The 16,063-nt window shown below is 39.7% G+C and overlaps 3 protein-coding genes across 8 annotated transcripts; 1 reads left to right on the plus strand and 2 right to left on the minus strand.

Annotated features, from left to right (window-relative positions):
* Window positions 1–1,227: 1,227 nt before the first annotated feature.
* Window positions 1,228–4,244, minus strand: LOC116204693 (probable F-actin-capping protein subunit beta). Its single transcript, XM_031536903.1, has 8 exons — window positions 3,896–4,244; window positions 3,176–3,246; window positions 2,911–3,024; window positions 2,569–2,651; window positions 2,415–2,488; window positions 2,163–2,282; window positions 1,740–1,835; window positions 1,228–1,560 (listed from the first exon to the last, which is right to left on the minus strand). Exons 1-8 carry the CDS (start codon window positions 4,022–4,024, stop codon window positions 1,477–1,479), a joined length of 771 nt encoding a protein of 256 aa, XP_031392763.1. The 5' UTR covers window positions 4,025–4,244; the 3' UTR covers window positions 1,228–1,476.
* A 380-nt stretch (window positions 4,245–4,624) lies between these two features.
* LOC116204692 (tRNA pseudouridine(38/39) synthase) lies at window positions 4,625–9,758 on the minus strand. Of its 5 annotated transcripts, none has more exons than XM_031536902.1 (15): window positions 9,574–9,758; window positions 9,320–9,379; window positions 8,960–9,056; window positions 8,498–8,570; window positions 8,018–8,063; window positions 7,653–7,763; window positions 7,461–7,545; window positions 6,935–7,028; window positions 6,742–6,802; window positions 6,489–6,619; window positions 6,055–6,172; window positions 5,849–5,972; window positions 5,634–5,738; window positions 5,437–5,511; window positions 4,625–4,998 (listed from the first exon to the last, which is right to left on the minus strand). In XM_031536902.1, exons 1-15 carry the CDS (start codon window positions 9,646–9,648, stop codon window positions 4,955–4,957), a joined length of 1,299 nt encoding a protein of 432 aa, XP_031392762.1. In that variant the 5' UTR covers window positions 9,649–9,758; the 3' UTR covers window positions 4,625–4,954. The 5 variants fall into 5 exon arrangements, with proteins under 5 accessions (XP_031392762.1, XP_031392760.1, XP_031392759.1 ...); XM_031536900.1 differs by having other exon boundaries at window positions 4,625–5,228; window positions 9,574–9,757; XM_031536899.1 differs by having other exon boundaries at window positions 5,437–5,520; window positions 9,574–9,757.
* A 235-nt stretch (window positions 9,759–9,993) lies between these two features.
* Window positions 9,994–13,573, plus strand: LOC116203242 (MA3 DOMAIN-CONTAINING TRANSLATION REGULATORY FACTOR 2). Of its 2 annotated transcripts, XM_031534920.1 has the most exons (5): window positions 9,995–10,187; window positions 10,491–10,672; window positions 10,754–11,052; window positions 11,152–13,102; window positions 13,262–13,573. In XM_031534920.1, the coding sequence occupies exons 3-4, from the start codon at window positions 10,785–10,787 to the stop codon at window positions 13,089–13,091; spliced, it is 2,208 nt and encodes a 735-aa protein (XP_031390780.1). In that variant the 5' UTR covers window positions 9,995–10,187; window positions 10,491–10,672; window positions 10,754–10,784; the 3' UTR covers window positions 13,092–13,102; window positions 13,262–13,573. The 2 variants fall into 2 exon arrangements, with proteins under 2 accessions (XP_031390781.1, XP_031390780.1); XM_031534921.1 differs by having other exon boundaries at window positions 9,994–10,187; window positions 11,152–13,573.
* The last annotated feature ends 2,490 nt before the right edge of the window (window positions 13,574–16,063 follow it).

Consider the following 16,063-nt stretch of genomic DNA (forward strand, 5'->3'; position numbering starts at 1 on the left):
ATTATAATAGTTATTAAAGTGATTTGGGTAATCATACTGAGTATTGCACCTGCAATTTCTTAATTGTCAGATGAAAACATGCGTCATTACGTTGCATATCTTTGTTCATCAACAACAATTTTTATTGACTTTATTAGAATTTTTTTTTTCTACCAAACTTTATTAAAACTATAATTTTATTTATGTATACTACATTATATATAGCCAAATGCGGCTTCGCCTAAAATTGGATTAATTTGGTGAGATGGCTGCATATGAGAAAGTAGACCTGAATATACTTAAGTGAAATTGAATAAAGACACAAAAATAAATGAATAACGAAATTGGTGTATATAATATGGTCAAAGTGGATATAAATATATATAATATACTTATTACATATATATTATATGATATATGTCCTGTCCCAACGTTAAATTCTATATATATCAATACATATCAATAACAATTCCTCTTAATTCTTTACACAACCAATCAATTTTATCATTTATCCAAAAAAAAAAACAATTCCTCTTAACTTTCTTAGAATTTTTTTTGCCAAATTTTATTAATATATTTCAATCCCAACGTTAATTTATATATCATTACGCATCAAATGCAATTCCCATCGTGACTTTATTAGAATAAGAATATTTTTTTACTAAACCTTATTAAAATATTTCACTGTAATTATATTTATGTATATACTGCATTATATATAGTCAATTGTGGCTATTCGCAAGAAACTGTATTAATTTGGCGAGATGGCTGCATGTGAGAGACCGACGTAAAGATACTCGGTGAAACTGAATAAAGGCACAAAAATAAATGAATAAAGAAATTGGTGTATATAATATGGTCAAAATATGTATATATATATATATATATGATATATATCCCAAAGCTAATTTCTCTATCAATACACATCAATGACCATTTCCGTTGACTTTATTAGAATATCTTTTTTTGGCCAAACTTTATTAAAATATTTCACTATAATTATAATTATGTATACTACATTATATGTAGCCAAACGACATATGATTAAACAAAGAAGTTGGTGTATGTCTAATTAAACTGTGCAAACAACCTCGCGCACGTAGTCCTTGATATTTCACATTATCTGAGATTGCTTGTCGGGTGTTTTCCTTGAAGAGGAGTAGCGGCGAGATTCTTATCAGATGCATTTTGTTTAGCTACTGTAAGTCTAGTCGTATGCCATGCCTCATATGGGAGTTCCAATACGAATAACTACCAACAATCCAAATAATCAATACAATGTAAATGCAGAATGTATAAATACTATGATTCTTTTACAATCTTTATGCAGGAAATTTTGCATCTCAATAGCAATCTACATAAATCGACTGTTTCCGAGAAAGCAAGTCTACAACAAACCATGTAGCATCTCTCTTGACCGCCAGAATTTGCATATCTAAATAACACCTTAGAACGAGGGGGGTCATGACACATAAAAATCACATACAAGCATGCCCATCAACTATCAGGAAGTCTCATTGGTGCAACCTCTGCTGGTGGTCGCAATATACAGACCATCTCTTTCGTTTTACCGAAGTAGACCTGCATTCAAGGGCAAACACAGTTCAGGAAAATGAGGGAAATTATCCTAAAATATAGTAATACAAGGTTAAAAAGTTCATGAGACGTTCAGCCAAAATAGAAAGTTCATGAGACAGATATATAACAAATAATAGTCTCTTAGGGTGGAAAATGGGGGGATGAAGGTGTTCTGTTCGTACCTGATCCAATGAATTTCTCAGCTTACTCTCCATTTCTTCTATCATCCTTCCCATGTTACAGAGATGCCCGTCAGCAACTGAGAGGTCCATGTTCATCTGCAGGGGAAAAGGGCCATTTTTCATTGGGACTTGGGAGTACTGAAGATTTTACCAGCAAGAATTTCAAAAGAAAACCCATGTCTTCTCTCATCTTTCATCAATACCCTGTCTAGTTTCAATCACAGCTAAGCTCAGCTTTGTATTATCTCTACCATGTCTTCTCGTTGATTATCAGTCCGAACTAATCCATAAAAATATTGGTTTCCAAGTTAAGGCCCCCAAAAGCAAAGGTAAACAATTCTTTTTTTTCTGAAGCCTAGATATGAAGCGAAACATCAGTCCCCCCATTATACACAGACCAAATATAATTATATCTGCGGATACCTGTCTTCTAATTGATCCAGACAAACTAAATGTGCCTGATGACTCATTATCTGTAGTGAGAGAGAGCATGACAGTGCTGGTTAAGCAGTAATGAGCTGTTCCATCCTCATCTGGTCCCACCTAGATGGAAAACTAAATCTGTTCCATCAATGTGATCACAACAGAGGAAACAAGAAGGAAAAGCAGGAAATAAGAAGCAATTGCAAGCAATACAAAGAAATTACATCTGCTCCTTAATAATGGACTATGTACCTCAATCACATGAATAGCATCCCATGCCCCCTCCTCAAGATAACCTCTCCTACCTTGCCCTGTTTTTGAGCCATCTGAATTGACCGAAATTAAGAAAATCAGTATAGGGTACTGTTGTTCATAGCCCACAACTCTATACAAAAGAAAAATTTACCTTTCTTTATCAAAAAGCAAGCTACAAAGCCTTCATTATCATCTTCCCACATGTAGACCGAAGAAATGCCACCTTCATAGTACCTGCCACTTACTTGGTTAATTAAATGGAAACTCCGTACTAGAGGTTCAAACAGTATTATAATTAAAAGTGATGAATGCCTTAGAAGGTTCTCTAACTGTAGTTTTCTCGAAATAGTAAGCCACATATTATCATTAAAAAAAGGGGGGGGAAAAGCCACGTATAGGATAGTGCCGCAAGCCTATAAACTTAACATATTTTTCCCTAATAAAGAAAACAGACGACTGAGAAATCAAGAACGAGGTAAGTAAAGGACCTCACTGGTCACGATATATTGCAAAGGTTTCATTCGCCTCTATCTCAAGTTTCCTCAACTCTGGAGATGGCTGAGTCCCATCCTCCAGTGGTGGATGGTATTTACTCGACCAAGGTGATCTGCATAATAGTGATTAGAAGATTAAAACACCAATTAGAAATATAGCTTGTGTATTGAAGCAGAGAAGCAATAATCATTGCTTTGGCAGTAGCAATCAATGGATTGGACCACTGCACCCGAATTCAGCAAGAAAAGAATATGGAAGCAGACCTGTAAGAGTCAGCATCTCTATTGTATTCACACAGAATAAACTCCTTCCCACATTCTACGTCGCATAAAACCTGCAATTTCAGCATAAACTTTCAACCAAGATAATCAAGTACACAAATTACAGCTCTAAAATTTTAATATTGTATGACTTTTAAAGAAACCTCCTGAATCAGTCTTACAAATGGCCCATCATATTAGGCTGTGGAAGTTCCTTTTGCAATATTGAGACCTCCAAAGATCCAAAACTAATATAACAACAGAATCATCCAATATTGAAGCAAAAGCATGCATTTTCTTAAGAAAATACTATGTTAAAAGGAAATTTTTGTAATCTCTTCCAAGTTCACAATCTGTTCGCAATTTCAGCACTATCTTGATTATAAAGTCACATCGTTTAGTTCAACTTTTTTATGACAGAAGATGAATTGGCTGCAAAAGTAACAATCATCCAAGAGCAAGAGCTTATAATCAATCAAATGAATTGAAGCAGATAGAAAAAAAAAAAAAGAGACAACAAATAAGGTCAGTTTCTCAATTAAGCGTTCAAGGCATCCTGACAAGCAAGCTACGGTACAGAAATTACCATACGCATAACGAAATCACTGAATTGGAGAGGCTAAATCCGCTATATGTGCCAAAGCGATGTAGCTTGAACGGATCAATTGACAAATTCTCTCGAAAAACCAAGCTATTGATAGAGAGAGAAAGGAGGAGACAGACCTGGAGAGGCTGATCGACTTGGGCGAGGAGATCGGAGGAATGGTGGGGTAGGAGGCTGAGGAGAGCCGAGAGGGCCGTCTCCGTGTGCTTCGGCGGCATCCGCCTCATCAACCCCATGGCCGCTTCCATTGTCCAAATTCACTTGTGTTCCTCGACTGTTGATTCTCCTCCTCCTTCGCTTCTGATGTTCGTCTGACCTGAGCTGCGACAGTATTCCGATCAGAGCTTCACCGTCGAGAAGATTGAAGTCCGGAGATCACTGCTCCATCGTCATCTCTCCATCGGCCAAGTTCTCCTCTCCGCTCTGCGCTATCTCCTTCGCAGTTATTGCTCTCTCCCTCATTTCAGTTTTGAAAAAGTTATAATTAGGTGGAAAGTTTCATTTTACTCCCTGATATCTTTAATCGTCCTAATTAGTCCCAAAATTTCATGAATATATCTCACATAAGTCCCAAACAAGCAATAATTGAATGTTCTTCTCCTCTCCTTGCCTCCCGTCGAATAATTTATAATATCCGGCCGAGGCGTGTAAACGACCCGATCCGAGGATTCGTATACTTAACCTCGACTCGCCTTAAAATAGATCCAATACGAAACTTTCATGTCATTTAAAACTTGTGTCACAAGTTAAGAATAATTTATGTTCTTTAAGGTGAGAATTGAGGTGAAAGAAATTGAAATTTTGAAGTTTTCAATAGAATTACGAAAGAAGAAATTAATGCATGGAAATTGGCAGATAAAATCACGGTATTTCGGGCTTCCAATGGAATGAATGGACCATGTCCATACAATAATCTCAGTGTGCTCTTTGCAGTGAGTAGAGTCGAAGGCACTGCACACACCAATAATAATAGCCAGAAAAAGGTTTGGACATCACTTTTGCTAGATTGTCAATAACCAGTGGGGCCGGACCACCAGAAATCAAAACCGCGCCATTGAACAAATCATGGCAACCCATGTGCATCTTCACCTTCCTCGAATATCAATCATATACATCGGGTTAATACCGGTGGCTGACTGTTGCACTCTCCATAATCAAACCTGGGAAGTTCACCATTTTCAATTGCGTCCCATCAACTCCGCGGCGATCCCACCCAAAACTACTGCACTAGAACAACAGGTCATGATGGAACAGATGATTATCTCTTATTTTCCAGAGAATGATATAACTTCACCAACACAGTGGCCTCAATTCAATGAAAGATTATATACATATAGTAGTTACAACAACATTTCTAAAATCCCTGTTTAGATACTCGGACTATCTAATATGTGATAGAGCCTCAGAGTTCCTGTCTCGGGTTCAATTTAGCGCGCCGTTCTTCATAAGATGCTGAGACAAATTCATATCAATCAATAAGAAACAGGTCTTGCATGATAACCCGGGTTAAAAGTAAAGACGACTGTCATCAGAGAAGCTCAAACAATCCTGTAATTCTAGGAATAGAAAGAGTTAAAACCAATATATCAGCCATCCTAGAAAGATGTTAATCTACGACTCCCATGCTAAAATGTTTACCAGGCAATATGAAATGACTTACGCTCTGTAGGGCGTGAGATGAGAGGAACATGTGAAGCAACCTTTTTACTGGTTCCACTGCTCAATGAAGTCCGATCTGAAAAAACTGAAACCTAGTTTCAGCAAATATTGCATAACCCAGCAAAAAAAGCAAATATTGCATAAAAAAGACCCCAGAAGTCATGAAATGGGGTTAAGTGGAGTAGTTTCTTTGCCTACCATGTTCAGGAAGCAAATTAAGTAGAGCCTCATGGTACATTGCTGCTTGGAGTTCATAGGCTCGACATTCATTCTCTAAGTGTATACGCAATGCTTGAAAAGCATCTATTTATACATCACAAGAATTTCACAAGTAACAGAGATTAGATGCTTTAATTATTACATCTGCTATCTAATTATTACAAGGATGTCTGCAGTTTAGTTGGTGTGAGTACCTGAAGAACAGGTAAATGTGAGGCCTTCGAATTGACAAGATTGCAGAACTAAAGGAATCTCTGAGGCCATGGCATACTGTGGTTTTCTCTGTGTTCTGTCAGTGTCGAGTAAGAATTCTAATATCTGCACGTTGAAGCACAGAATCTTACTTCATTATAAATCGAACTTTTACAGAAAAATGCCATTAAAAAAAAAATTAACAGACCTGTGGGGATTCAAGGCCTTGACCAACCATAAAGAGCACAGCAACCATGCAGCGGACTTGGTGCCACAGGAACGCACTACCAGTAACTTTAATTACCCAGAGCTGATTTCCATCGAAGCTGCAGAACAGGAAGTTATGCAGATAAAAAAGAAGAACATTGTAAGGCTTGAAGAGAGAAAAAACAGAGCTTAATATATGGACATCTAGAGGTCATTTGTATCAATTACTCGAAAATAAGAAGATCCATAGAGAACATAATAATCAATATCAATGGAATTTCTAGTCCTCAGAGATGAGAATCATAAGACATGAGATTACAATTTTCATGCGACGAAGTAAGATGCATTGCAGGCACTAGACATCAAATAAAAATTCTCTCAGCTCCTTTTTCCCCATTTTCTACTAAAAGAGTTCTGCAGCAGATACGGGCCAACCTCTTATTGCAAGGTATAAGCTCAAACGATGAAATATGACGCCTGTAATGGTGAACATTTGCTGCATCCATCTTGCAAAAGTTTCTGAAGTCATGCTCCCCAATAAATTTCTTTCCTGCATGCTCCATTGCCTATGACAGCATAAAAACCAGGAAAATCAAGAGGAATCATTTGCATATTGAGTTTCACACAAATCTAACATTAAAACTCAAAAGCCACAGCAATTACTCCAGCAAAAGTAATAGAATATTACCGAGATATTCAGATCATCCCTCCAAAAGAAATATTTGTACTCCCTGCTCAAGCAGCTAAACCTGCAAATTTGCCAAGAAAATGCTGGTAAAGCCACAATTCAGCGACCATAGAGCATCCGTTTCTACTAGTGGAAGCTTGTCTTCCATTCGATAACTCAAAGAAGAAATTGTTTGTTTGAGAAGGAAAACAACCTGGCACTGAAACCAACTGGAACAGGACACCAGCCCGTCACTCGAATATCTTTTGGTAAGGCTCGATTTAATACTCTCACATAATCAATTTCACCTAAAATCAATGAGATGGATAAAGAATGCATTGAAGATGACACTTGATATATACTAAACTCCAGAAAATTTGCAACTTCCATAAACTAAATTTTAACCTCTACATGCAAGAAAATGACAATACTAGCGGCCGTTCTAAATCACTCCCATGAATTTACATGTTATTTAAAATGGGAAGGAGATTATCACCTCAAAAGCTTAAGGCACTAGCTAGTTGCACAACTTATCTTGATTGCACCATCTACTACAAGCACTAATTTTAAAAATTAATACTCTTTTACATTAAGCTCCATAACACTTTTGTACAATTTTTGAATGTACTAAGAAGAATTTACCTATTAGCAGACAGGGTCACGCACCAGAGAACAATAAGAACAAAGAAATGCAAGTTCAATTTTCTACAGAGTATATATCTCAAGATCAGATGTCTCACCATCTTGCCGCTGGCCAAACTCACAGGGCATATTATCATTTTCATTTGTTTCCTTCAGGTTTGATCTCAGAAACAAGGCAATCACCTAATAAGTAAATAAGTTAAATCACTCTCTCCATGTCTACTAAAAACAACAAACAGCAGGCAATTTTATCAGGATACAAAGAAATGGATCTTCTTTGACCAACTTACTTGCCCAACTGCAGAAACTCCTTTGTCTGTTCTGCCACATCTTGAGTACTGTGACTTCTTCCTGTCACCAACTAGAAGTCTCGTTTTTTCAAGAGCTTTAAAAAGCTCTGACTGCAGGAAAACCATAAACAAATCACGCTTGCCATCTGGAGCTGCAATCAACAGCTCATAATATTAAAATATCCAGGCCATTAGCAATGTCGAACCTATCAAGCAGCATACCGCCGGGGTGGGGTGGGGGGGTGGTGTTGTTGGGAAAATCACATTTCTTCATGTGATATATCAGTGTAGTTGTCACATTTGATAATATAAGACTTACAAGTATAAGCTGAGAGAAGAATAAGAAAGAAATCAGGAGCAAAAACCTCAACAGTTGGATCCAATTGTGCCTCAGAAGCAAACCCATAAAACCTGAGATTGGAAGATAAAAAAAAAAATCAGAAAATCAACAAAATAACTTAAATGTCTTACGATGATCGCGCCAGTTATAAAAAGTAAAGGGGAAATAAAGGATGGCAATAGATCAGTAACCAAGGCAACGAATATCTCCACCGACAGGGAGCAAAACAAATTCAGATTACTGAGACTAGACAGGAAATGTATCTGCCTCAGATATGTGGAATATTATCCTTCAGATTTTATCAATTTCATATCCACCAGTCCAGAACTCTATTTTGTCAATGAAAAACTGCATCAAATTTTTTAAAATTTCTTTTTTCTTCTTCAGGATCAGTTTCCAATCCAAAACAAAGCTCAAAGAAGCAGAGGAAACTATTCCTGGTCGAGTACACAAGTGCACGCGCAAGGGAAACATCCATGAGTTACTCGGCAGAAACAGTGCATACCTCTGCCCAAAATACAAGACTCGCAAAGCAACATATCTTTTGGGAAGGTGTTCGATGGTCCCTGCAATATATTCTGAAGTCAAGTGGGTCAAAGTTTGATTGGGACATTACTCAACATACTACCAAATCAAAATTTCACTCTGAAGAATGGAGTTAGCTGAACATTTAGACAAGCACGTGACAGATTATATCATGCAGTGATATCTTGGAAGTGCAAAAATGGTTGGCATAAACTCCATGAAATTTGAAAAGAGTGAAAAACTGTCAGCTCCTGGACCAATTACCTCAAAGGAACTGATCAGGAAGACGCAAATTTCATGCTTGTCTATGTCATATGGGCATTTCATGGAGCAATGAGTAATCATTTTAATGATTGTAATGATCAAGGACTCTAGTCGAGATGACATGCTCAAATGAGCTGCAATCAATTCAGAGATATGGAATGCACAAAGTTGCCCTCACCTTTCTTCTTCTTGGTCTTATTACTCTTCCTGATCTGTGCTCCATTCTCATAGACCGAATTCCCCCCATTGGCAACAGAATTCGAATTGCTTCTCGTCTGCACCAAAGAGAAAACCAACACTAAAAACTAATGCTTATGTTATATCCGCAAAACTATAACGCCGATCTATGTCCAGAAACAACAGAAACTTTGTCAGGTACTCTCCACATTCGGTTCCAATCCTCTGAAGACATAATCAGAACATATCATACCAACAAACAAATTTGTACCATAACAACAAACAGAAAATTGGGCTTCTTAACACCATAATCTTTATTTCAAACATCAAGACAAGCATACCAAGAGCAATGGCAGCAAACCTTTTCACAGCAACATTCTGAGAGTCGAGTTGAGAGCTTAGCGTTCTCCTCTTCCAGTTCCTGAAAAGGGTAACGCAATAAACACTGATGGAAAGTTCCTCAATCCTCACGAAACCAGCGCTAGAAGACTTGCAGACTTCTCCTACTGCTCGGAACAATCAGAAGACGCAGAGACGGCTCTTTTCCCGACGTTCGCGTTAGCGACTGCTCACTGAGAGAGAGAGAGAGAGAGAGAGAGAGAGAGAGGGGCGGACCTTGACTCTGTTGTGGAGAGAGACGATCTCCGACTGCAGGCTTCTTATCAAATCGGAACCGATCGAAGCTGACATTCTTTGAAGCTCTACTCTGCTTCTCCGGTGACGGACCTACCTCTGCTTGCTGCTGCGGACGGCAGGAGGGAAATGGAAGCTGATGGCGGCCATGAGCGTCTCTCCGCTCAGCTCGGCTCAGCTCAGCCACCGGCGAGAGACTCGGCTACCTTGCTACAAACTGGGCCTAGCCGAGTTGGGCTGGGCCGGATGATCCTGCTTAACAGCCCGGCCCATGATTGGTTCGGTTATGCTTCTTCCGTGGCCTCGGTTTCCGGGGTCAAAGGGGGAAAGAAACCCGTCCACGTTGCACCCTCAGAGTAACTAACTAAACGGCTATTCCGCAACTGCCTTTTAAAACACTCCCCCAACAAATGCTCTCTCCCCCAAAAGAAAAAAAACAGACCTTCTTTGATTTTTCTCTCTTTACTCGCAAACTTGATCGGATCACTCGTAGAAATTAGGTCGTTTTTCTTGTAATTTCTCCTCCGGTGAAGGGTATTCTTTCTTCGATAGCTTGCCCGGTTTCCCACGAGAGGCCGGGTTCAAATCCTACTCAGGTACAGCCAGTTTTCTCCTTATGCGATGGCATGGAAGTGCCAGAAATGTATGTTGTTTTACGTTAGGGAGCCTTTATTCCGAAGCATTTACGGGTTATGAGAATGACGGATTTCTTTACTCATTTTTTGTCGATGTAATTTAGCTTTGGTTGGACCTGCCCATAGGAGATACATATGCAACTTTTCTATCTCGATCTTATTCTTCCTTTTTTATATACATAAAAGAAATAGAATGAATCAAGTTAATGTTATTTTTGATGATATTGATGTTTCTGTTTTGCAAATGATTTTGTTTCTTCCCAGCTTTCCTCTGCTGAGCAAGTTTTCTTCTTCCAAACAAAAGACTGGTGTGGGATTTCCTTACGAACATAGGGGTGAAAACGAATCCGACCAAAGTCCGAGTCACTTAAAAGGGCAAGTTTGGGGCCAAGTGTGGGGGCCTGGAGTCTGCTTCACTTTCACTTGTGATACCTTCTCATTGAGTGGTAAGAATTCCTACAAGATTGTTAACATTCTTGCTCTTATAATGACTTCATTGAGATCGTGACTTTGTTGCTCGGAAGCAGGAAGTCCATATCGGCATCAGTGTTTACGAAAATGGAGTCGAGTGATGGTTCAAACGAGAACACACAACCGATTCAATTGCCTTTGCAGAGTGCAGATCCTTTCTCTATTACCCCGCTGAAGATCTCCTTGTCTCGGAAATCTCCCAAGTCTCCAATATCTCCCAAGTCTCCGAGATCTCCCAGGTCCTCAAAGTCTCCAATGTCCCCGGAGTCCCCTAGAGTCCAAGGGAAACATAAAGGGAGTCCTCTTAAGAATGACCGCCGTTCACATTCTCCAAGGGATGGCCGCCCTAAGAAAGGTAAGTTCAATTTCTGAGATGTTCTGTTTACTTTTCCCTTCTTATACTTGAAATCTTGAATAGAATTTTAAGTCCTCATTAGAGATTTTAAGATTGCAGGAGGGGCAGGAGGGAAAGGAACTTGGGGTGGGTTACTCGACGTAGATGACAATTCCACGTTGGACCCTGATGACCCGAACTATGACAGCAGCAAGGAACTTAATGAGGATTCCAATATAAAACAAGACTCATTTGATTTCGCGTTGTACAAGAAAAAGGCCACAACACTGATCCAGGAATACTTCAGTACCGGTGATGTTTCTTCAGCAGCAGATGAGCTTAGAGAGCTCGCAATGCCGAACTACAGCTACTACTTCGTTAAGAAACTTGTCTCCATGGCCATGGACCGCCCCGATAATGAGAAGGAGATGGCCGCTGTTCTCTTGTCCGCCCTTTATTCTGATATAATTGAACCCCAGCAACTCTATAAAGGTTTCCGGAAGTTACTGGAATCAGCAGATGATTTGATCGTTGACACACCCGACACGGTTGATGTCCTGTCTCTCTTTGTGGCTCGGGCTGTGGTTGATGATATTCTCCCTCCCTCGTTTCTCACAAAACAGATGGCATACCTGCCAAAGGATTCGAAGGGTTTCGAGGTGCTGAAGAAGGCTGAGAAGGGTTACTTGGGGACCCCGCACCATGCTGAGGTTATCGAGCGGCGGTGGGCAAGCAAAAACAAGTCTGTCGAGAATGTGAAGGACAAGATCAACAATTTGCTCGAGGAATATATAACTAGTGGTGACAGGGCAGAGGCCTTTAGGTGCATGAAGGACTTGAAGGTCCCCTTCTTCCACCATGAGATTGTTAAGCGGGTCCTCGTGATGGCAATCGAGAAACTGCAGACCGAAGACCTGCTGTTCGATCTGCTAAAGGAGGTCTATGAAGAAGGTCTGATTAACGCGAGTCAGGTATCGAAGGGGTTTGAACGAATGATAGATAGTATTGAAGATTTAACTCTCGACGTGCCGAATGCACGTGGGAAACTGCAGCATTTGATTGCAAAGGCGGCATCAGAAGGCTGGCTATGTGCTTCATCCTTAAAATCACTCTCGGTGGGGCCGAAGAGTCAATCTCTTGATGAGAGTGTAGCAAGGGCTTTCAAGGCCAAGGCTCATTCGATAATACAGGAGTACTTCTTGTCCGGGGATATCTCTGAGGTAATAAGCTGCCTGGAGACGGATAAGTCGACCTACTCGAGCCAGCTTAATGCGATCTTCATCAAGAAGTTGATAACTCTGGCAATGGACCGGAAGAATCGGGAGAAGGAGATGGCTTCGGTTCTCCTGTCGTCTCTGTGCTTTCCTGCTGAGGATATAGTAAGCGGGTTCTCGATGCTGATAGAGGCTGCCGAGGACACAGCCCTGGACAACCCCGTTGTCGTGGAGGACCTGGCCCTGTTCTTGGCACGGGCTGTGGTCGATGAGGCTCTGGCCCCACAACACCTGGATGAAGTTGAGACTCGGTTCATGGGATCCGACCCTATCGGGACCAAGGTGCTCCAGATGGCTAGGTCCCTCCTCAAAGCCAGGCTATCAGGTGAGAGAATTCTAAGGTGCTGGGGTGGGTGGGGCAACAACAGCCCAAGGTGGGCAGTCGAGGACGTGAAGGACAAGATCACCAGGCTGCTGGAGGAGTATGAGTCGGGAGGTGGGGCCAGGGAGGCCCGTCGGTGCATAAAGGAACTCGGAATGCCCTTCTTCCACCACGAAGTCGTGAAGAAGGCCCTCATCATTGTGATTGAGAAGCGGAGTGAGAGGATGTGGGTGCTGCTGCGGGAGTGCTTGGAGTCCTGCCTCATAACCCCGAACCAGATGATCAAAGGGTTTGGGAGGGTCGGGGAGTGTATCGATGATTTGGCACTAGACGTGCCTGATGCCGAGAAGCAGTTCTTAAACTGCATCGAGAGGGCAAAGGCTGCAGGTTGGCTGGACAGTTCCTTTAGCTATAGGAAATCAGCAGGGATGAATGATGCTTCAGAAGATGCCACTCAAACATAGATTAGTTCAAGGTACCATTCTCCTCAAGCCTCAACAGACTAAACATTTGCACATTTCAGATCATTTGATCAGAACATGTCGGATCTCTCTACGTGATTTATAAAGTCGCAAGGAATTGCAGATCATCATTTTCTGCCACCATGGTTCATCTTTCTTGCTTATCCTTGCAGCTCATCATACTCCACATGAAGAGAAAACCAGAAGTTCATACGGCAGAATGCAGAGATCGACGTAACGAATACTTCTAATCCGGTGGTGTCCGAGTTTTTTTCTCTAAGTTGTATGTTTTGTACGGTATATTAGGTGCACCCCAGAATATTTGGCGGTGAAGACCTGTGAAGAATACAGAGTATACACTGTTCTTTTTTTTTTATATTTATGTTCTTACTTCTCTTCTCAATGCAAGACTTGAAGCAATATAATGTAGAAAGATTTTAGACCTTCCTGTATCGGATTGAATGAAATTTGCCTATTTGTTTGTCCAATATATACATATTTAAGCCCATGTTGAGCTTTTCTCGCACTAATTTAACTTTTTCATGCGCGCGCGCGTGTATATACATATATATATATATGATACGCAAGATAAATGCAATGCGATGGCAGCAAGATTGACTTCTAGAGTGATTGATGGTATGGTGAATGATTTCTGCGAATTCAATTCCCTCCTAGATTTCAAATTTATTTGAAAAGGGAGGCCAAAATTGGTCATACATTTTGTTTCTCAAATGGAGTATGGATCTATCTTTCTATGAGGGATTTCGAGGGCTTCGAGTTTCAATAAGTCTCTTCCTTCTTCTCCAAGAGACGCAAGGGACCGGATGATAAACAAGGGAAGTTGATGAAAAGTGGCAAATTTTTTATTAAATTATTTTATGACAAGCCAGTTGACTCTCAGACATCTTGTGAAAATTATTTGGAGGAGTATCTCTGGGTGCTTTTTGGGCTTGTTGGCATGTTAATGAAGGATTTTTACTTTAGAATTCAGATAACTTGAGAAAAAAAAGTTTTTATACCGTGAATTGATGTTGCATGTGTAAACTTCATGAAAATCTATTGATCGTCTCTTATTTCGTTGCAACTTTTTCTCTATCCTTTGGAGTAATATTGAAGGCAGCTGGTGTAAGTGTTCGCCTTCCGAATTCTTTCAAGGATAAAGTGTAATGATTGGATTGAATTGAGTGGAATTTTAATTGGTTTGTAATGATTATTTTGTTGAATTATAGGAAAAAATATTAAAAAGTAATGAAAGTTGCAATAAAGTAATGATCAAGTAATAATTGTGTTGTTGAATAATAATAAAAAATATATAAAAAAGTAATGAATAGTTTATTTAAAGTAATGATTAAATAATAATTGTATTGTTAAATTGAAAATAAGTAGAATTAAGCTGAATTGAATTGAGTTAAAAAAAATTCAAAATCCAAACACATCAGCATAGTCACAATAAACTGTGAAGCGTCATCCCTTTCTTCATTATCTGGACAATCCGATCGTAGAGGAACCAAAGGACTTTCGAGGATTTTGAGAATTCAGTCTCTTCCATGCTTTCAGGCTTTTATTTTAGGCCGATCATAATGGGCTTTTGCTATTCGCAGAGTTTTTCTTTCATCTTATTTGTGTCCTTTTTTTGCTGAATAAATCTTATTTGTGTCCTACTGTCCTCACTTAGGACCCTTTTCTTTTCTTTTCTTTGTTTCTTTCCGTTCATTTAGGACCCTTTTCTTTTTTTCTTTTCTTTTTGTTTCTTTCATATCTAAAGGTACGCGACCTGATACTCTTCCATCCAAAGCAATGGAACGTTCCGCTACTCACAAATCTCTTTGAGCAAGAAATAGTGCTGAACATACTCAAGATCCATCTGTCCCGAGACGACCTCGAAGATTCAGCAAAATGGATCCCAAATATATCATGGAAGCATTCCGTGAAATCCTTCTACCTCATGGATCAACAAAATATATTCCAAGATCATAGTGAAATAATATAGAAGGCCATTTGGAATCTAAAAATTCATGAACGTCTTAAACTCCACCTTTGGAAAATAGGAAGTGAAAACCCCCCCTGGTTTAATGGAGAAGATGCCTATGTCCCATTTGCCAAACCTGCTCCGATAAGATATATCATATCTACGGAGATTGCATCTTCTATCGTGTTGCATGGAAGTAATCACCATGGGATTTGCAATCTAGCATTATCCCAAACACTAGTGCAAATGATCTTATTAACTTTGTCGCTTGCCCTCCATCTACTCTTCCATCTAACATTCCTGATAAGACCATATTTTCTCTATATGCAGCTATCACTCTTTACTGCTCGTGTAACTTACGAAATGATGTTTTGCATACAGGAAAACTAGCAAGCCTACACGAAACCTCAAAAAGGATCAAAAGGTCTTACATGGAGCACAATCGAAGTGGACGCATAGCGAAACAACAAGAAGGAGACCCACACGTGCACCAATTGCAACTCTCTGCATCACAAAATACCTATAGGGCTGGAATGAAATATCATAACTACAGATGCAGCCTGAAACAACAGCAGAACATGCCTCTCCGGAATATTACAACATCCGAACAGCCCACCAACACTATCATGGTTCCAAGTCTCAAACGAAGAAAAGCCACTCCAAGCAGAAGCCATAGTAGCCCTCCTTGCACCAACCATTGCAGCAGAAAGATGATCGACAAAGATTTGGTTACGAAATGATATCCCTCTACTAGTTGACGCCATTTTGCTCCCTTGTAACTCACCATGGGAGATTAAAAACATAATAGCTTATATTATCTCGACTCTCAAATTTTTTTTTTCTGATTGGTTATGTTCTTGGATACCAAAGTCGGACAATACCCTTACTTATGACTTAGGCCAATACGGTTCAATGTCAAATTTTCTTCCACTTTGTATTTTTGAAGGGTATCCTAACCCCAATGTACTTTGTCTTTCACTCATAAATGAATTCTTATTATCCAAAA

Source organism: Punica granatum, chromosome 4, assembly GCF_007655135.1.
Source record: "Punica granatum isolate Tunisia-2019 chromosome 4, ASM765513v2, whole genome shotgun sequence".
Lineage (NCBI taxonomy): Eukaryota > Viridiplantae > Streptophyta > Magnoliopsida > Myrtales > Lythraceae > Punica > Punica granatum.

Excerpts from the sequence above, each read along its gene's own strand:
- LOC116204692 (XM_031536898.1), bottom strand. The coding sequence starts at position 9,648 with ATGTCAGCTTCGATCGGTTCCGATTTGATAAGAAGCCTGCAGTCGGAG. Across the intron at positions 9,057-9,319 it reads CAGAATGTTGCTGTGAAAAG|ACGAGAAGCAATTCGAATTC; the intron begins GTTTGCTGCCAT and ends TCTTTGGTGCAG. Across the intron at positions 7,764-8,017 it reads AATTGGATCCAACTGTTGAG|TCAGAGCTTTTTAAAGCTCT; the intron begins GTTTTTGCTCCT and ends GTTTTCCTGCAG.
- LOC116204693 (XM_031536903.1), bottom strand. The coding sequence starts at position 4,024 with ATGGAAGCGGCCATGGGGTTGATGAGGCGGATGCCGCCGAAGCACACG. Across the intron at positions 2,489-2,568 it reads TTGCTTTTTGATAAAGAAAG|ATGGCTCAAAAACAGGGCAA; the intron begins GTAAATTTTTCT and ends CGGTCAATTCAG. Across the intron at positions 2,283-2,414 it reads ATGCTATTCATGTGATTGAG|GTGGGACCAGATGAGGATGG; the intron begins GTACATAGTCCA and ends TTTTCCATCTAG.
- LOC116203242 (XM_031534921.1), top strand. The coding sequence starts at position 10,785 with ATGGAGTCGAGTGATGGTTCAAACGAGAACACACAACCGATTCAATTG. Across the intron at positions 11,053-11,151 it reads GGATGGCCGCCCTAAGAAAG|GAGGGGCAGGAGGGAAAGGA; the intron begins GTAAGTTCAATT and ends TTAAGATTGCAG.